A 21,886-nucleotide genomic window follows, 5' to 3' on the forward strand; every position below is an offset into this window, starting at 1 on the left:
TGGTCGGTCGCAGATCTGCCCACCTTTCAGGCACGGGTGGAGGCTCTGCTCTGCCCCTACTCCAATTGGGGTGTCGTGACTACCCCGCCTGCAGGTCGCTGGGCCTGTTCCTGGCAGGGGTGGCGACTCTGCTCTGCCCCTACTCCAATTAGGGTGGTGTGTGTACCACGCCGGCAGGCTCCTGGGCCTGATCCGCCGGTCTGTCGCAGGTCTGCCTACCTTGGAGGCGCGGGCGGCGGATCTGCCCTGCCCCTCCTACCACGCCTGCGGACCCCTGGGCCTGATCTGCAGGTTGGTCACAGGTCTGCTCACCCTGCGGGCACGGGTGGCGGTTCCGCTCCGCCCCCACTCCAATTGGGGTCACGTGGCCACCACACCGGCAGGGCCTGATCTGGGCGTGGGAGAAGGATCTGCTCTGCCCCTACTTCAGTTGGGGTGACGTGTGTACCACACTGGCAGGCCACTGGGCCTGACCCGCCAGTCTGTGACAGGTCTGTTTACCTTGCAAGCGCGGGCGTCGGCTCTGCCCTGCCCCTCCTACCACGCCCATGTACCACTGGGTTGCGGGTTTGCCCACCTTGCGGGTGCGGGTGGCGGCTCCGCTCCGCCCCCTCTCCAATTGGAGTCATGCAGTCACCACGCTGGCGAGCCGCTGGGCCTGCTCCGGGCGCTGGCAGCGGCCCGGCTCCTCCCCTCTGGCTCGACGACAAATTGAGGAGACTCGGGTGTCTGTGCCTCACCCCCCCTACCAGGAGACCAACTGTTTCTGTCGCCGATGGTATTGATGAAGTTCTCTCCTCCGCCGCTTTCTGATGACATCAGATCTCTGCCATGTAGGTATCCTATGCGAATGGCAGCATTTCGTTCCTCTTGCCGGGCAACCAAAGCAAAGGGTGAGTCCTGACCGGCCCTCAGCAGGACCCGGACCGAGAAGCAGTTTCCGTGGGCTCCTAGCCCTGGGCCAGGGCAGTTCTGGGAGCCGTAACTCGGCCGCTCCGTGCTCTGTGTAAGCTCCGATAAGGGTAGGCTCCAAGAAGCAGTCCCCGCGGGCTCAGTTCCGGGAGCCGGAATTCGGCCGCTTAGTGCTTGGTGTATGCTCTGATAGGAGCAGGGTCCAAGAAGCAGCCTCCGCAGGCTCCCCAGCCCTGGGCCAGGGCGGTTCCGGGAGCTGGAACTCAGCCGCCCCGTGCTAGGTGTTCGCTCCGATAAGATCAGGTTCTAAGAAGCACCCAGGCACTGAACCCTAGCAATCTGTCTGCAAGCCGCAGGCGAATGGCAGCCTGAAATTACCTGTTCTATGGCTGAATGAGCTGCGGTCAGTCGAAAACAGGGATGGTGACGTCAGCTTTCCAACATGGTGGCTGCTGGCCTCCTCTGTGGTCTGACCGGTGTGGAGAACCGAGATGGACCGCTTCCTTCCCCCGTCTCAAACCCAGAATTCAGCCCTGAGTACGGTGCTTGCACGGCTGGCAGAAACTGCAGCGCTGTATCCCTGCGTCGCTATCTCCTTGTTTCCCAGTGTGCGCTACAGACTCTAGCCGCGGGGCGATTTGCTGAATAAGCAGTGTTACCCTCCGTGCGACAAACCTCTCGCATTTGAGTCCCCGTAGCCGATCCTCGTGCGATGGAAATCCTTCCTCCAGGTTCCGGAGCACCCCACTATTGCTGGAAATTCCTAACAAGATATCCTTTAGCCGTCCTGACTTGTCATACTCCCACACAGTGAAGCAGCACACGGGGGCATTGCACTCCCCTCGCCGCCATCTTCCTCTCCCCAAGTCCCTATTTTTCTAATAAGGAAAATAAAAATCAGAGGGACTAAGGAAATAAATCCCAATCTTTAGATTCAAATCCCAATCTTCCCGTACCCTCAGGGTCTCTCCTTACCATTTTACTTTGCATCGAGGGTAAGACAGAGGTAAATTTGGGGAGAGAAATGGTTTAATCCTGGTGTAGTTTGCTCTGATAACTGAAAAACATAGAAATATTGTCAGCATCTACTTGTATCCTTTTCTGGGCTTTGTGAGCTTCCTGGGAGAGGAAGATCAGTGTGCTCTTCCATCAAGCTCCATCTTCTTCCGTGCCCTCGTGCCATGCTTGGAGCTGGGACTGCTTTCAGGGACTTGGGCTCCTCAGTTCACTGTGGTACATTCCTAGTTACAATCTTAGTATATCATAGGCACATAAGGCTTAAATAAGAATCATATGCTCCAGCTTGACACAGAAGGGACCTATCTTTTGCTTGTGGGTTGAGATCACAGTTAAACTGAGGCAAATTAAAAGGTGAACTTATAGTTAGCTGGTCATGGGACTGCTAAGGAATTCAAAAAGATCTTTCCATCCTCTACAAAATCCATTAGATGATAATGTACTACTATTCCAGCTTATATACTTAAAACTATTTTTTTTCTTGGACCTAATGAAAAATCTATTACACTATACTGCTCATCATTTTTTACTTTAAAAATGTTTCCAGAAACAAGTATATAGAGTCCAATGCTTAGAATGCATACATTTTCTAAAGTGAGGTCCAATGCTTGCTTTTGTGAGATTTAGTATAGACAGGTTCTCAGTTAAAAATAACAGAATCCATTCCATGGAACTGGGGGGAAAAATAATTTAGTAAGAGAGAGAACTCTCAGAATCATTGGGAATGCCGAAGTCAGGACTGAGGCTGAGCTCCCAGGAACAGCTCCCTATTTTAAATTGCAGAACTGAGCTGCTCAGGCATAGCTGCCTCCATCAGTATGGAGTAAGGAAGCCGAATGCAGTGTCCAGAAGCAGACAGCAGGCAGTTGGCAGAAAACTATGCTGCCAAGATCCAAGCCAATGAGATGGCTGTCCCATGCCCTGCCTTTCTCTCCAAGTGCTTCGGTTCTGATTTGAAGACTCATGCGGTACATCCGGAAGGCAGAACCTAAACCATGTCAGGAAGTCTAGCCCACCTTCTGCACACTAGGATTCAAAATGTGTGTGGGGTAAAGCACTGCATGGTATTAGCCATAGTGCTTTTAACCTGCGTCTCTTCAGTTAAGCAGCACATTATTCCTTATCTATTTGTCTTTTCATCTGTTCTAACCATTTGTCCGTTCATCCATCCATTCACTCTCCCACCTTCTATCCAACCCTTGCAGTTTTTATATTGTTTCTTTTCTAAATATGTGTTTTAGAATGCATCTCTGAATAAAAATCTCTTTAGAGAGTATCATCACAATTCCATTATTGCGCTCACATTTTTAACAATAATCCCTTAATACTGTCAAATATCTAGACAGTATTAAAATTTCCCCAATTGCCTCACAACTTAATAAACATGCTACTTTTGAATTGGGTTCCAAATAATGTTGGTTTGGGGCTTACAACACACAGTTGGTTGATATGTCTCTTAAGTCTCTTTTAATCTATTCTCCCCTCCCCTCCCCTCTCCTTTCCCTTTCACTACACATTCTTGTTCTTGCTGTTCTCCTCTCTCATAGCTCCACTACTTTCTTCTGCTCCAGCTCCTCCTCCTTTCTCTTCCTTTCCACTTCCAATTTATTAACGAAATTGGATAATCTATCTTAGGGAGTTTCATCATCTTCATTTGGCTTACCATGTCACCATATTGTCCTCTGACATGGTCAGTTGTTCTTGTACATTTCCTACACACAGGAACTTATATGTAGAGGCTGATCTGATCTAAGTTTAGCTTCCTGGTAAGAATTCTTGAGAGGTAAGGTTTTGTAATTTATTCAAACACTTTACCTCCTTCTCAAGTCTGTCATTCCTTCCTCATTAATAGATGGAACACTTTGGCAGTTAAGAAACCGTCCCTCAACAATGGTTTGGCTTTCCAAAAGTACATTTTTTTACAGGAAAAGCTGAGTACATTCTTGATTTCTCTTCTTTTCTTTTTTGGTACCAGGAACTGAACTCAGGGATACTTAACTACTGAACCACATCCCCAGACATATTTTTATTTTTTATTTTAAAAGGGGTCTCACTAAATTGCTTAGGGTCTCAGTAATTTGCTGGGGCTGGCCTTGAACTTGTGATCCTCCTACTTCCTGAGCTACTGGGATTACAGGTGTGTGCCACTGCACCCAGCTATATTCTTGATTTCTTTTTTTTTTTTTAAATTTTTATTGTTGGTTGTTCAAAACATTACATAGTTCTTGATATATCATATTTCACACTTTGATTCAAGTGGGTTATGAACTCCCATTTTTACCCCGTATACATCTGTAATGTATCACATCGGTTACACATCCACTGTTTTACATATTGCTATACTAGTGTCTGTTGTATTCTGCTGCCTTTCCTATCCTCTACTATCCCCCCTCTCCCCTCCCCTCTTCTCTCTCTACCCCCTCTACTGTAATTCATTTCTCCCCCTTGTATTATTTTTCCCTTTCCCCTCACTTCCTCTTGTATATAATTTTGTATAACCCTGAGGGTCTCCTTCCATTTCCATGCAATTTCCCTTCTCTCTCCCTTTCCCTCCCACCTCTCATCCCTGTTAAATGTTAATCTTCTTCTCCTGCTCTTCGTCCCTACTCTGATCTTAGTTACTCTCCTTATATCAAAGAAGACATTTGGCATTTGTTTTTTAGGGATTGGCTAGCTTCACTTAGCATAATCTGCTCTAATGCCATCCATTTCCCTGCAAATTCTATGATTTTGTCATTTTTTAATGCAGAGTAATACTCCATTGTGTATAAATGCCACATTTTTTTTTTATCCATTCGTCTATTGAAGGGCATCTAGGTTGGTTCCACAGTCTTGCTATTGTGAATTGTGCTGCTATGAACATCGATGTAGCAGTGTCCCTGTAGCATGTTCTTTTTAGGTCTTTAGGGAATAGACCGAGAAGGGGAATAGCTGGGTCAAATGGTGGTTCCATTCCCAGCTTTCCAAGAAATCTCCATACTGCTTTCCAAATTGGCTGCACCAATTTGCAGTCCCACCAGCAATGTACAAGTGTACCCTTTTCCCCACATCCTCGCCAGCACTTGTTGTTGTTTGACTTCATAATGGCTGCCAATCTTACTGGAGTGAGATGGTATCTTAGGGTGGTTTTGATTTGCATTTCTCTGACTGCTAGAGATGGTGAGCATTTTTTCATGTACTTGTTGATTGATTGTATGTCCTCCTCTGAGAAGTGTCTGTTCAGGTCCTTGGCCCATTTGTTGATTGGCTTATTTGTTATCTTATTGTCTAATTTTTTGAGTTCTTTGTATACTCTGGATATTAGGGCTCTATCTGAAGTGTGAGGAGTAAAGATTTGTTCCCAGGATGTAGGCTCCCTATTTACCTCTCATTGTTTCTTTTGCTGAGAAAAAACTTTTTAGTTTGATTTCTTAATTTCCATCCCTTCTTGCTTTTTCTCTACCAATTTTCAGAATTGGTAGAAATGTTTTAAACAGCAAGTTACTTTTGGAAGAACAAGTTCTAGGGGTTTATATCATAGTAAAGGGGTGATAGCTCACAATAGTCTATTATATATTTTATAAGTAACTAGAAGACAGGAGCTTTGAGGCTCCAAATACAAACTAATGATAAGGAGATGGAAATATTTATTATTCTGATTTCATTTGTATACACTGTATACATGAATTGAAATAACACATTGTGTATCATGAGTATATACAATTATCATGTGTTAGTCAAACATCTAAAAAATACTTAAGGAGATAGAGATCTTAACTACTCTGATTAGACCATTACACATTGTACATATATTTTGTATTATTACTGAGTATGTCATAAATGTGTACAGTTAATATGTACAACTAATAATAATAAAAGGTATCATTATGATATCATGGATTTAAACATATCTAATTTCTTCAACTCATTGCAAATATTTCTTTATTCAGATACTCTATTTAATCAGTCTTCTGTTGTTGGAAATATCTTTAGCTCTTTAAACAGTTCTAATAGTCTTAAAGATTTCCAGTATAACAAAATATTCCAGATTCAGTTCATGTAATTCCTGTTCTAGATTTCCAAACCATCTATTTCTCCAAGGATCTCTGGTTCTTTGAGCAAGAAATGATATTTAGAGATGACAATCTGGATGCTATATGAAATAGTGTTTACTAGAAGTAATTCAATTTTCAATATTAGAAGAGTTAAAAATTGAAAGGATGTGAACATTAATGTGGAGTATATGAAATTAACATCATGTTTAAGACTCCAATTTGCTAGGCATAAAAAGAATACTAAGAAAATTTGTGATGCTAGTGATTATTATTGTCTAGGAGTTAAGGTTTTGGAAAAATATTCTTCTAGCTTGAATGCAGATTTTCCCCAGTTGCCTTTACTTTGTATTAGATAGTTCCTTCCTCCGTGTTAGGGTGTTAAGAGACCAAGAACATAGCTTGTTTCATCCTATCTAATGAGGAGTGGACATGTGGACTTTCATATCCTCAGAGGCTGGGTGCCATGACTGGGTCAAGGTTATATACAGATAATGAGACTTTGGTGAAGGGTAATAAAGTCTTGTCTAGGAGTCTGACTATTTAGACTCATATCCTAGAATAAACATGCCTGATTCATGCTCATTTTTAACTGTTTTGTTCTATAGACTCCTTGATCTTTCTGTCTTCCTCATCTGTAAAATGGGTAGACCCTGTGTACATGAATCAATGTGTTGAGGCAGATGGTAGAGAAAGACAGTTAACTTATCTTTGCTAACAAGGTTAATGTGAGAGTCACTCAGATAGAAATAAAATATATGCACAAATTAAAATATTTACAGTGACTGCATTTTCATCTCACCCCAGGGTGTGGGAGCTTGTTCCTGGCTATGGGAGCCAGGTATTTTGATGGTCACTATGAGTTCTCTGGGCCCAGCATCTTCCTTCTCTGTTATAGTTGGAATCTCCTTGATTCTTACTCCTTTATTGATCAGGTATGGATCTTGAAATGTTGTCTAGAGAAGTTTATGTTATGCCATTATCATCTACCAAACCCTGGTCAAAATGATCTTATCTGACTTGATTGTTGGTCACTAAGTAGGACTCTGTGAGTGGGCCACAGCATGGCTCCTTTTAATGAAGAGGAGGAGGGCTGAAGGGGCCTGGAAGAGACCCTGGGGCCAGTCTGGAGATCTTCCACTGTAATGGAGATGGGCAGGAGAAGGAAATCCAATGGCAGGTCATCAGGGCTATCTGTTATTTTTATCTAACATCATTCCACCTCGATGAGATTTTTTTGTTTTTGTTTTTGAGAACTACCTTTCGCTTTTTGAGCATAGTCTTGTTTAGATTTCCATCTAAGGCCGGCCTCATGGCATACGCCTGTAATCCCAGTGGCTCAGGAGGATTTTGAGTTTAAAGCCAGCCTCAGCAAAAGTGAGGCACTAAACAACTCAGTGTATGTCTCTAAATAAAACACAAAATGGTAGGGCTGGAGATGTAGCTCAGTGGTCCAGTGCCCCTGAGTTCAATCCCTAGTCGCCTCCCCACCCCCTCCAAAAAAAAAAAAAGATTTTCATTTAAGTGTCTCCACAAAAGAAAAGGGTCAGTACATGATCTGAGCTAGGCTAGTCAGATGTTATCTTTCAGGAAATAAACCCTGAGGGGAGCAACCAAGACCCAACTAGCTGGAAAGCATCCATCTCAGTGGTGGAGATTCAGAGAGAGGGTCACAGAGCTCCTGTTCTCTACCACTGTAGAGCTGCCTGATTCTTGCCCTTACTGAGTCCACTCTTCAGCTTTTCTTGCTGCCTTCAAGTGAATGTCCTTCTCTCTCTCCTTCTCGGCACTTACCTTAAGATGGCTTGATTTGTTTTCTGTTGTTTGTAACCAAAAATCCTAGCATAAATGCACTAATAAAAAGAACAAACAAACCTTGTTTACTACCATGATTTAGACTGTTCCCTTCTGCAGGAGCAGATATCTCAGGTACATGACTAAATGACCTGTCTGAAGGCACTTATACCTCAAATATTTCCTTTGGAACTTTGGAGGCCAGGCTATTTTTCTTTTAACTTTGCAAAGAATTAAGTGGTCTACCAGCTAATTCCTGAACAATGTGGACTTAAGGGGGAAAATCCTCAAACTAAACCCAAACAAACAAAATGGGATGGTGGTGTTACCTATTTCTTGTTCTCTACGTCTCATGTGGGCCATTGTTTAACTTCATGTTGCTTTATAGAACACATTCTCCTTTGTGGAAAACACTAAGATGCAAAAAGATGAAAACAAAGCCACCATAATCACCAGATAATTACTTTATAATATTTTGCTATGCTTTCTTATATATGTGTGGTCTTTCTGAGCACAATTCACAAAAATGGGATCATACTGTAAATTTAACTAAATATTATATATTTTATGTCATTAAACTTTTTGAGTATAATTTTACCAGCTGCATACTAGTCTAACCCTATTATTTATTATTTGTATTCTTAGTTAATACTTTGGATTTTCTTTAGAAGCATCTAAAATTAAGATCACTTTTCTCTTTTGAAATTGGTGTAAATATTGTCATATATTTATAGGTAAATATACCCATAGTTCATGCTAATGTCCAATATTCACAACCACTCCTTCTGATTGATGGTTGACTGTTCAGTGGTAAATAGAACAGGTGCCGTCTTTTTATGATTGGATTGTGGTTGCAGGAATACTGAAGAACTTGTCACACTAGAAGAGTTGTATAAAGGCCAAAATGACCTTAGCAACAGGGCCTTCTGTAAACTCTACCTCCGATAACAGGCTGTCCTAGGAGAATTTGCCTACGAGCATTTATTTTTATCAATTTATGTTAATCTGGTCCTTGTACTAAGTCCACAAGGTTATGCTAATGAGCGCTTTACGCTCCTGCTCTTCACAGAAGAACAACTTTCCTCAGCAGGTTTCGAAAAGTGTTTGGGACGTCTAAGCCCAGCAACCTACAAGGGGAAGAGGAACAAGACTCTGAGTGGTCATTTGATCTACTGAGATGCAAACACTCTTTTGAGTAGTAAAATCAGGTAAGAATGATTGCTTTCATCCTGGAGAGGGAGGGGAAAAAAGAATCATGAATTGTCTAATTGTTTTAGAGATGTTGAAAAAATCCTAAAGTTTTTATCTCATTTTCATAACTTTGAGAACCCATTGTGCCAAATTGTTACTTCTTACTGTCATCTTCTGGAAAACAGGGAAAAGGGATTGGCATGTCTGGTCTCAAGACAGGCATTAGTAAAATTTCCCTTTCAGTGATCAGAACTATCCCACACATTTTGCAAACCCTGTGTTCTATCAAAGCATTTCTTCACAGATTCCTTAAGATGGTTTAGAAGAATCCATCATCAGTCAGAGTGACTGGAGAACCTAAAAACCTGTAGAATGTAATGAGAAGAAATACAACATGGTGGCTAGAAACTGGGTTCTGAAGCCTGATTGCAGAGTTGGAAAAAAAATCTCATTTCTGCCACTTCTCGGGTTGAGACCTTGGGAAATTCTTCTCCTAATACTGAGCCTCAGTTTCCGACTCTACAAATAGGGATATGATGACAATGTTGGTACCTATCTCATAGAATTTCTATAAAAATAAGATCATATGTACCAGGGATACTTTTTCTGATCCTTGGGGTATAGTAAGTGTTCAGAATGGTAGCATTTATCATTAGGTTTCAAAACAGAGAACACTGTACTCCTGCCTGCCTTTAAAGGAAGTTTATAGGAAGCTAGTGCTGAACACCTGTTAGAGAGCCATATGAGAACTTCAGAACCCATTTTCTTAACCCATGCTTGAAGAAACCTGAGCAGTGATATGAGACTCCCAGGACTGATCCTCAAAAGGAGCAATTTGTGACTAAGATGCTGCCACCCCATGCACTGAGAAATGGCAAGAAATTAATGCATTCAATGTGGCCCATACAACCTTTGGTTTCAATCTGAATAAGATTTATTATGCCTAGTTCATGTTCAAGGCTTTGTTTTTTTCTTTTCTTTTTTTTTTTAAAGAGAAGTTATTATTTATTCTAAAAATTTATTTCTAAATTCTCAGGACACAGAATAGCCAAACAATGTTTAAAGGAATAAAGATGATTTCACTACCTAATTTCAAAACTTATTTACCACTACTTCAATTAAAAAGCTCTGGAATAGGCAATAAAGACAAATGTATATGGTAGTGGGTCCAGAAATAGGTATCCATGTATATGGTCAATTGATTTTTTTTCTTAGTGAAGTTCCCAAGATATTAATATGATAGAACAATTTTTAAAAAGAAAGAAAAAAGCAAATTAAAACAAAAAAATCTTAACCCTATTGTATGCCATTTTTTAAAAAATCACTTTAAATGAACCACAGGCTATGAGCCTTCTATAAGCCAAGATGACTGACAACATAAAGATTGTCTATGTTAAGTGTAGTCATGTGATAAGAAGCTGTGTACCAAACAGAGGTGCTATATAACACATTAACACATCACACACACACACACACACACACACACATACACACATACACACACACATACATACACACACACACATACACACACACACACGTTTTGTTTGGCCATTTTTGCTCTGTTGAACTGATTACCACTGCTGACCTTCTATATAAGACAACAATGACACTTGATTTTGCATTTGAATTTTCGCCTTTTAGTTGGACTTGAATGACCTGTCTACCTCATGTGTTTCTCCACTCTGTTTAGCTGCCAGAATCACTGCCAACACATTAACATTCTTGTTAAACCACTTTAACTGACTTTACCACCATCTTTAGGGAAATTAACATTTGAGTGAGCACTATTTATTTTTCATTGATGATTAAAATCTGAATTTGAACATTAAGGCAGATGCCTCATCTGCCTTCAGAATGCAAATATACCTTGAGGAGCTGAGCCCATGATTCCGTCTTAAATGGTTCCAGATTACATAATGGTTTCCATTTATTCTGTATCCTATACAGGTTTAGCAGGCTAGATAGTGCATGTTCCAGCTGCAGGGACACCAGCTACTGCTGTATTTTATGAACTATTTTAAAAGAAAATGTGAAATATCAGATTTATAAATGTAAGCTCTATTTTTACAGATAAACTATAAATGCATTTTTTTTTCTTGCCATCTCACTCAAATTGAAACCAAACATTGTCTGGGCCACACTGAATGCATTAATTTCTTGCCATTTCTCAATACATGGGGTGGCAGCATCTTAGCCACAAATTGCTCCTTTTAAGGACCAGTCCTGGGAGTCTCATATCACTGCTCAGGTTTCTTCAAGCATGGGTTAAGAAAAATGGGTTCTGAAGTTCCCACCTGGCACTCTAATAGACCTTTAGCACTAGTTTCCTGTAAACTCCCTTTAAAGACAGGGAGGAGTATGGTGGTCTCTGTTTCATCAACCTAATGATAAATACTCAGAAGAAGTATCCTTTGTACGCGTGATCTTATTTTTATAGAAATTCTATGAGATAGGTACCAACAGTGGAATGCAAATAGATTGTGTTGTGAAGCATTTGGATAACACATCTAAGCTTTTCAAAAACACTATTGTAATTGGTCTTGTCTGTTGTGGTCTGGGATATGGAAGCCGTGGTAAATATGTTCTGTTTGCCATCCTTGCCACGGTCAAGATGAAAGCTAAGATGTTTTAGCCTTGAGAAGCTCAATGCGTATGAATTTTCACCCATGATTCTGTCTTTTTATTCCTCTCCATGTTTCTTCTCCCATTTCTGCTTTGCCTCAAGAGAAATGGCCAAGCGTACTTTCTCCACATTGGAGACATTCCTGATTTTTCTCCTTGTAATGGTGACTGCCATCACAGTGGCCCTTCTCAGCCTCTTGTTCATTACCAGTGGGACCATCGAAAACCACAAAGGCAAGTGTCATGGGCCCTCTTAGATGCTCTTCCTCGGTCTTAATTATTGGGGGATACCAAGGTGAGAAACTGTATCTGCTGATAGTTCAATGTGTGCTTCAGGGAGATGGGATGGTCCTTTCCTTTACATTAATTATTCTTTCTGCCTTGATAGCAGTTTTTATCAAATTTACCTTTGTCCCTAAAGATACAGTTAAGAGACACGTGCACATATTTGCCTTTAGCTTTCCCATTAATCTATGCCCAGTTCAAGATTCTTCAAAGCCTGGTAATGTCAGCTTTTACCCCAAGCTTCTAATCTTTCTGTCTCCTTGTTGGCAGCATCTGTTTTCTCCTGGAGACAAAACAAACAAAACAAAAAAGAAAAAAAGACCCCTGAATGTCAGTCTATGAAAAGCCTTAAGAAAGGGAGCCTCCAATTCAAATCCTACAGGCCAATCAAATTCTTCCACCAGGTTTGAGTGGAGAGACAGAACAGAGTGGGGGCAGGTTCAATTCTGATGAAGGGGATCCATAGCTTGTTGTGCTCTTTGTCATGATACGGCATGGTCTCAGATCTCCCAAGTTTTCAAGAAAAGCTGGAAATTGAGATTTTTTTTTAAGGTGTCTCTGATTTTTTTTTTTTGTATTTGATATTGGAAACAAATTGAGTTTTTGAAAACTATAAAAAACTATATAGGCTACATTTATAGGCAATCTTAGCACTGTGTTCCATCCAGGTTTCGGTGGAGTCTCTGCTTCCATGTTTGGTAACATGCCTGTTAGGCGATAGAGAGTGTGGGGAGGAGCAATTCCATGCTTTGACCAAAGTAAAGAGAGGTCTGTCGCCAGGCAGAATGGAAAAGCAGATGGATGGTTCACTTCCACTTTCCTTTTCGTGGCCTCTTCTCTTTTCTAGAGTATTCTCTATCATGTTCTGTTGCTTTGAGTTCCCTGTGGATTCAAAAAAACAGGTATCCTCTATTATAGCAGTAGCCAGAGTGGGGTCTTTCTCTGCTAGAAATGAGAGGATCCTTGGGATTTATTTAAAACCATAGATTCTAACTCCACCTAGGATTTGGCCACAAGAGCATCTGATTCTGAGTTTGAGAATCTAAATTGGACCTGGGATCTACTGCATGTTCACTGTGAAATCTTGGTGAAGTCACTGCTCTGAGTTTCAGTTTTCTTATCTGTAAACCTGAAGAGGTTGGACTTGGTGATCTATGACTGTTTTTGGTTCAAAAATTCTGGAATCCCAAAAGATGTTAGCTATAAATCTCTAGCCCAAGAACCTTCTGACCACTAATACTTTGTGACACCAATATTTGCAATCTTGGCTATTCCTTGGCTATTGTCTGGGGGTTGAAACAAAAAAGAAAATGTATATGAAAATGTCTAAATATGTAAGGAAGACCAAAGCTATCTACCAATCATTGCTCTAAATTTTAAGAATGTAATAATACCGTTGTTGTTCCAAACAACCGTAGGAAGAGGATACTATTATTGTTTACATTATGTAGTTGAGAAAATTGAAGTGAAATAAGTTAAGCAAGGTATTGCATTAGTAATAGGTAGAGTCGGGTTTCAAAACCAGGCAGTTAGTTTTTGATCTAACTAATCTCTGTGTCATTCTGGCTCCTTTGATAATTCATATGTGTTTGTGTATTAGAAATACATGCATGCATGCATTAATATGGTATATTAATGCATGTGGATAAATAGATGTGAACATAATTACAAAAAGGTGGAACTATGTCAACAAGCATACAGGATCTGGGCTTTGAAAGGCCAAGGAGGACCAGGGCAGGGTAGAGATATCTGGGTGGCATCTTGGAGGAGCTGAGCTAGATCTAGGTGTGATGGAAATGGATCTGTTCTGAAGCAAGTGATAGAGACCAGTTGGCAGAGAGGAAAAGAGTGAGAGGTCTGAATGGAGAGAATGGAAGAAAAAAATCCCCAGAAGTTGGATTTAGCGAATCATATGAGAGGAGCCTGGTTCCTGTTTTGTTTGGCAGGGACATAAAAGCAGGGACAGTGAGGGCAGCAGACAACTGTGACAAGGAAAAGCTCATAATGACATTTCACAGAGGCTCTATTTGTTAGTCTGAAGCATTGCCAACCCCTCCCCCACCCCTCACCCCCCAAAAAAGATGCTGCTTAGAATTATGATATCTATTTCTTCTGTTTTATTTCTCATGGTGTATCTTATATATAAAAAAAATAAAGATTTTTTTTCCTTGGGTACCTGAACTTATGTATTCTAATGGATACAGACAAAAAAAGTGGATGAAATGTTGTTTCTCAAATATCTTATCTATTTTAGATTCAGGAAACCATGGTTTTCCTACCACCCAAACCTCTCCAGTTACGCAGGACACCATAGCCACCCAAGCCTCTCCAGTTACTTGCACCCCAGAGCCACCTCTATTTCAGAACTTCAGTGGCTACCATATTGGTGTTGGGCGAGCTGACTGCACAGGACAAGTAGCGGATATCAATTTGGTAGGTTAATGATGGGCTTTTTAGGGAGGCTGTGAAAAAAGTAATTTTATTATTTTGCATTCTACGTTCATTGTTATCTTCTTCTAATCTTCCTATTGACTTTGGTATTGTTTTTTTTAAATATTTTTAGTTGTAGTTGGACACTATACCTTTATTTCACTTATTTATTTTTATGTGGTGCTGAGGATCAAACCCAGGGTTGCGCACGTGAAAGGCAAGCACTCTACCACTGAGCCACGACCCCACCCCCTTTGGTATTGTTTAGCATTGGAAATATGATCCTATAAGGAAGAGGGAAATTTTTGTTCAGTCACAAGTCCTTTGTAAAGTCAATTATCAGTTCTACGAGGTAACTGTGGGCTCAGAGCTATCTAATTTAATGATTTTGTCAAAAGAAGCCAAAATATCTCTGAATTGAAGATTTGAGGCTTTCAATCTCTCACTCGAAAAACATAGGCAACTGTAGCTGGAACTGTAAACTTAGTATGAGCTAACACCAGGTAAGCCAAATAAAATACTTCTATAGGTCAGGAGGGGCCTATTGACTGATAGCATGCAAATTCTTGGCTATGGTGGTAGAAGTACCTATTTATGGTTTTTATTTTTTGTCTTTCTGAAAGAATTTATTCTCCTATGCTTGTGCCTAAGAAACCAGAACATGAATGTCCGATGGGATTTGCTTCCTGTTACCAAGTAATTTTTATATTCTAAGAGTTATTCCCAGCTGTCTCTTCTAAAAAGTGACTTGGAATGGGAACCCTAAGTGAACACTCTAATGAGAGATAAAGTTAATGGTAGAAGGGGCATTCTGAAGGTATGGGTGTAGTCTTTATAGGTGGGTTTTATGAATAGTGACAAAAGGAGCTTGGGATAGATGCCTGTGATCTGACTTGGCTTTGCTTAGGGAGAGATAACATGGTAAAAGCCGGGGTGAAGTACCTCAGTAAAGATAACTTAATCATAAAGATACCATTATCTTCAGAGGAAAAAAAATCACACACCAAACAACGATTGTGAGACAGGCAGGCTCCAATCTTCAGGATGTTCCTGAACAATGTCGGGTAGAGGTACAGAAAATATTTCCTTCTTTAGTACCTTAAGCAGAAAGATGAAAAACTTTCATTTTCAAGAACAGAATGGCTATCAAAGGGTTTCCAGTGTAGAAATGGAATTCTTGAGCCATACTAGCACTTTCCTTGACATACACCAGTGAATGTTTTCTGCCTTATTAATACATTGCCTTTACATTTGAGTAGAAGATTAAAGTCACTATTATGATTTTGGCTTTATTATTTAACATTTTTTTTTATTATTTGGCTTTATTATTAACATAAATTATTCTTGAAAACACATTAGTTATCTCACTCAGAGCTATGGGTTCATGTGGTTTTTATTTTTTGTCTTTCTGAAAGAATTTATTCTCCTATGCTTGTGCCTTCTTTCCATTAGTAGGTGAGTGGGCTAGCATGGCTCTCATTCTCCCCTTCTCTTTAGATGGGCTATGGCAAATCTGGCCAGAACGCTCGAGGCATCCTCACAAGGCTGTATAGTCGTGCATTCATCATGGCGGAACCCACTGGGCCAAACCGACGAATAGTGTTTGTCAGCGTTGACATAGGCATGATATCCCAGAGACTCAGGCTGGAGGTAGGTAATTGAAGGCCAAATGAAATGATGTGATTTAAAGGAAGTCTGGGTGAACAAAACATGATGGCCTAAGCACTCTTGGTTTCTCACAGTGAGCCTCTACCATCAATAGAAGCTCTCATCCAGCAGACAATCGTACAAGAATGAGCCCCATTATTGAGTCTAAGTCATCTTGATCAAAACTCACTCTCAGTTCTGCAGATGTCTTGTCATTAAGAATGTTAATATTTTTTGAAAGCTTATTATATTCCAGGTGACTTTCACATATATTCTTTCACTAAATCATTCCTCGTTAGAAGTTTGAGAGCATCGATTCATCACTCATCTCTCAAGTTCTCAGACAATTGAGAAGGCATGCAAGGAGTCAAATGAGAATTAAAAGGCAACATTGAAATGAGGTTAGCTATGGGTTGGTAACTGTAGAAACTGGGTGATAGGCACAGGGAGTTAATTATATTATTCTGGTCATTTTTGTATGAGTTTGAAAATTTATATGACAAATATTATAAAAGAATATAACATCAGCTCTATTAATCTTTAAACTGTATTGTAGAATATGGCAGACTTTTCTGTGATTTTTTTTCCTCCCCAATTTAGAACTTGTTACCTGCCTGTGGGGATAATTAAGCTTAGCAAAAAGTTACATGGTGTCCTGGGCTGCCTGAAACATATAAAGATTAGAGAAAGAAAAGGAGAGGGAGGAGCAGAGAGGGAGAGAGGAAGATAGGGAAGGAAGGAAAAATGGGGCAGAATAAAATGATGGATATTAGAGTTCCAGTTCTATCTCTTGAAGCACACTTTCAAGCTTTTGACCCAGTGAAGTGTTTTTTCATAAGATCAGGTCACAATGAGTGAATGCTCTATTCAGGTCTGTTCACATAGTCATGAATGTGAGAAAGAGGAGAGGCTGGAGCCCTGGCCAGAACAATGACTGTTAAGTGCCGTCATGCAGTGCCATGTTCTGTGAGTCTCCCCTGTGCTGCTCTGGCTGTGTGAAGAGGCCAGCCAAGGGGTGGTGAGATGGTCTAAAGGCACTGTTCCAATATCTCCCTCCCTGGGGTGTAGGGTGGGAGCCTCTCCCATCTCTGGAAACAGGAGGGGGCATTGAGTGTTTTCCTCCCTCCTACATTTAACAACAGAACTCAGAGGTGGCTTTGCTGTTGTCCCCATATCATGGATAAGGCAACTGAGTCTCAAAGAAGGTAAGTAACTTTCCAAAATTCAGACAGTTAGCAAATGTGGGATCTGGGTTCTGAACACATGTGCGCCTAATCCCAGAGCCCATGTCTCCCAAACCCACCTGAGAAGTTGCCTCCTGTACCTGAAGGGAGGTGGAAACTCTGCGGGGAAGAGGGATAAGGGATGCTGATCACCTGGGCCTTTCCTAAAGAGAAATCAGCTCAATTTAAGTTATGAGAGAGGAAGGACTTGGAGAATTGACTTTCCTGATTTCAAGAAAGGTCTGGCTTGTGACTCAAAAGGGAAACGGGGGCAAGGAGCTCTTGCCTGAGATCCCTCTCCCAGTTTCTCAGGTAAGAGGCTACCTGCCTGAGTGCCAAGAGCTCCTATAGACCGTGCCAACCCATTCACATCCACCCATTCATCATCCATTCATCAACCTAACAACTGCCAGCCTCTCCATTTATCTATTCAATCACCATCCATCCATTTATCCACCAACCACCCATTCATCCATCATCCATCCATTTATCTACCATCCATCCACCATATTCCATCGATAGATTGATGGATCCATCCACCCATTCATCCATCATCTATTCATCCAAGAACCCTTGTTCTTAAAAGACATTATTATTTTAGAGGGTGAAATATGCTGACCACCTGCTTTTTGTAAGCACTTTGCTGGCCACTACAGGGGACACACAGCTAAGTGAGTCATACTCATGTCCCTTATGTGTTCACCATCTAGTTGGGGCATAAAAGGAAGAGTATTTTCAGTAACACACATTATTCTCTGGAGTAAAGTATACTGGTATATTATTTATTGATTACTGTGTAATAACTTATCCCAAAGCACAGTGATTTAAAACAACAAACATTATTATTCCACTTGGTCTGTTGGTTAGGAGTTCTGAACTGGCTTGGCTCTGTGGTTTTGGCCTCAGTTTTCTTGCAATCAAGATGATGGCAAAGAATGCAGACATTTAAGAATGAGCCTTGGGCTGGAGTTGTGGCTTAGTAGTAGAGGATGCCTAGCATGCACGGGGTCCTGGGTTCAATCCTCAGCACTACGTAAAAATAAATAAACAAAATAAAGGTATCGTGTACAACTAAAAAAAAAAAAAAAGAATGAACCTTAAATTTAAGGATCAATTTGGGATTTGAATTCTCATTGCAAGATGGTTCACTCCTGTGGTTGTTGGCAGAAAACCTCAATTACTCACTCCATATTCTGATGGATTCCTTTGGAGGGAGTATCCCAAGAGAAAGAACAAGGAGGAATCCACAGTGCCTTTTATAACCATGTCTTATAAGTTACTATTACTTTCACCCTATTCTATTAAGCAAGTCACTAAATCTAGTTCATACTTACAGGTGGGAAAATTAAGCTTTAACTCTTGTAGGAAATACTGAAGAATTTTTAGAATATGTATAGTATTTTAAGATCAGCACAAAGGGATTCAGGAAATGGTAATTATGAAGACATTTTCATTGTGGAAATGACATTTGAGTGTGCAGAATTTTAAAAGTTTACAATGAGAGATGACATACCATATGGAAGGGACAGCATGAACAACGAGATTTGAAAGGGAGAGACAGAGACTCTCTTCTGAGGGAACAGAAGAATTCTGTTAGGACACATGGAGTCAGGTCTTAAGATGTATCTGGATGGTGTGTTGGCTGTAATGTGGAAGGCCTGGGAATGCAAGGTTTTTATTTTTTAATTCTGGGAGTGTTGTGGAATTTTATAAAACTTTTGAATGGTAATATAAACACTATTTTGGTTTAAGATGATTAATCAGACAGTGATGTTTGATATGGATTGGAATAAAGTGGAGCTAGAGATAAAGACATAAATTAGCAGACTTTAAGGTGCTTTTTATAGTTGTAGATGGACACAGTACCTTTTTTTGTCTATTTATTTTTATGTAGTACTGAAGATTGAACTCAGGGCCTTGCCCAGCTAGGCAAGTACTCTACCACTGAGCCTCAGCCCCAGCCCATCAGATTTTTAATATTGAGATTTTATTTGTAAGAGTCCAGTTAGGAAAACAGTATCATACTAGGTATTTAAAACAGAGGACATTTAATACAGGGGAATTTTACAAGGTGTTGGAGGATTGAAAGAGATAGAAAGAGAAATTAAGGTGGCAGAAGGGTTTTTAACATTGCCTGACAATTTCTCCTATGTCATTTGAGGTTGGCACAAAGATCCTAAACCAATGAGGTGACAGTGAGATTTCATGTGGGTAAGGGATGAAATTAAATGCTTATGAGATTTGGGGATGAATAGACATAAAAACTAACACATAATAAGCCAGGTACTGTTCTAAGTGCCAGCCTTATATTTTTATATATGAATTCATATATGTGTGTGTGTGATATATATATATTATATATATAGCATTATATATATTTATGAAGAGCATTATGCATATGTGTGTATATATATATATATATATATATATATATATATATATATATATATGAAGAACAATATATAAAACATTTTAACATGGAACAAAGTTTGTATATATAAACTTGTTTAATCCTCTAAGCAACTCTATGAGAGAGTATTGATGTTATGTCCTTAGACAGACTGTGAAGCTAAATTGTAGACCATCAAGTAACTTATCCAGAGTTACACAGTGAAGAACTGTCAGAGCTGGGATTTGAACTTTAGGCATTTTGGTGCCAGAGTTATTATTATACTATACTACTTTTCTAAGGAACTAAAGAAAACAGAAGAGTCAAAGGTAGACTTTGGGGCTGGAATGGTGAGGGGAGAGGGGCTTAATGTGTTGGTTTATAGATGAGGTCATGTCATAGTGGGTACCATGCAACATATCTTCCTATTTTTATTTTTCCATGCAATCTGAGACCCAGTGGGAAGGCCTTTAAATAAACCAACTTAGTTATTCCATATTAACTCAAAGGAAGGTGTGAAAAATAAAAGTAGCTATATAAGTGCCATTAAGCTTATCTTTAACACCTGGTTTGAGGTAGGTTCTCCATCTCAGCTTCAAGACTAATGACATTTCCAGCATGGAATGAAGATTAGAAAGGATCTCTGAGCAGTGAGGCAAGGCAGGAAAACGGAATGACTTTCTAATAGTCTATATCATTCTCTCAAGAGTATCTGGGATAGGAAACGAAATGGGAATGGAAGACAAAGAAGTCAGCTACATACATTAACATAACTGCATTGTTCTATATTAAAATACCCTTTCTTTCAAGAAAGGGCAAATGTGCTTGTAATAATGGTTATTTGCATGCATGATTATTCTATTATTATTTCATATATTTTATTTTCCCTCAAAGTCCTATGGGTCTGGCTTCTTACCAGAGATTATGGTTTAGGAAAAGGTACCTGCAGTCGTGGGTGTGCTATTTGTAGCTTTTTTTGTTCAAGATTCATTGTGTGTGTGTGTGTGTGTGTGTGTGTGTGTGTGTGTGAAGCTGGGAATAGAACCCTGGGCTTCAGACATGCTAGGCAGGTGTGCCACCACTGAGCCACATCCCCATACCTCATTATTACTATCTTTTTAAGTACTTGATTCTTGAACAGAAATGAATTAATACATTTAATTCTAAAATCCCAATGTTGTAGTCTTAGGAATAAACTGAGTGGGGTTAGGGAGTTTTAAAGTTGACTTGCAGTTCTACTTTTCTATTACCTTCCTGTCTTGGTGCAGAATTTCAAGAATTTCAGCCTTTGACTTTAGTTCAGCTTGGTGGTGTCCCTTCATCAATTATTTCCTCTTCTCCCAGACATTTTTTTTTCTTCTGCATGGTGTGGTAGTTACTGTGCAGAAGCATTTGTGGAAGCAATAGGAGTTGAGGTTGGACTTAGGGTGAAACAGAAGGAATACAAACTCACTGGGATGGAGGCTGAGGGCTGCTTGGTTAGAGGGATGTTAGTTGCGCTCTTTCATATTTCCTTCCCATAATTGCTGCTTCATGCTTCAGTGTTGCTTATGTGGACATGGTAACCAAACAATTGTTCTTTGGGGTATGGAGAGGTTAATGAGGCAAGATAGTGTGCAAGATATTCTTTATGCTTTAATGACCACATGGGTAGAATGAGTAGCATCACTCTTCAGTTGAGGGAGAAGTTGCATGGCTGCCTTCATCTCTGTTAACTATGCAGTGCATAAGCTGCTACTTCCCTGTGGACTAGTGGTGTTCTGGAAGTGGATTGCACCAGCTCATGAGAGATTGTTGTTAATTGTTAAGGAATGTTGTGGTTTGGTTGTTAAACTTTTGGCAGTTTTAAAATTGACCATGGTGGGAGCATTGACACCACAGAAATCAGCAACCATATATGAGGGCTTCCCCGCTTCCCTAGAGAGATGGTTTATCAGACACTCTATGCCATATTCAAGGTAAACATTGCTAATGGTTGCTTTGGGTTTGACACTTTTGCTGGATCATTTTCGTATTTTTCATAAAGGAGCCACAATAACACCAAACTTCAGATTGCAGCTGATTAAAGCACAATCAGAAGTAGGTACTCAGCAACATCATCAATTTTCTGTTTTCTTGTTGCATGTGCACCATACAAAGTGCACTAGTCATGCACTTGCATATTAATTGACTAATTCAGTGAACATTTACCAAGAATCTTTATCTTAATTGTCTATTGCTAAAAAACAAATCATCCAAACCATAGTGGCTTAAAGCAGTAATAGTCATGTATTACCACAGAAGGTTTCTGTGGGTTGGAAATCCCAGAGTGGCTGGGTCGGGCACCTCTGACTTGTGTTAGA

General features: G+C 40.2%; 1 protein-coding gene across 1 annotated transcript in view; it reads left to right on the forward strand.

Moving 5' to 3' along the window:
- Positions 1–11,677: 11,677 nt before the first annotated feature.
- Asah2 (N-acylsphingosine amidohydrolase 2) overlaps positions 11,678–21,886 on the forward strand; it is a 58,649-nt gene continuing 48,440 nt past the window's right edge. Inside the window, exons 1-3 of the mRNA XM_027949255.2 lie at positions 11,678–11,804; positions 14,110–14,288; positions 15,783–15,935. Coding sequence (XP_027805056.2) covers positions 11,678–11,804; positions 14,110–14,288; positions 15,783–15,935 — 459 coding nt within the window. The remainder of the gene's footprint in view (positions 11,805–14,109; positions 14,289–15,782; positions 15,936–21,886) is intronic.

The sequence above is a fragment of the Marmota flaviventris genome, chromosome 4, assembly GCF_047511675.1.
Source record: "Marmota flaviventris isolate mMarFla1 chromosome 4, mMarFla1.hap1, whole genome shotgun sequence".
Lineage (NCBI taxonomy): Eukaryota > Metazoa > Chordata > Mammalia > Rodentia > Sciuridae > Marmota > Marmota flaviventris.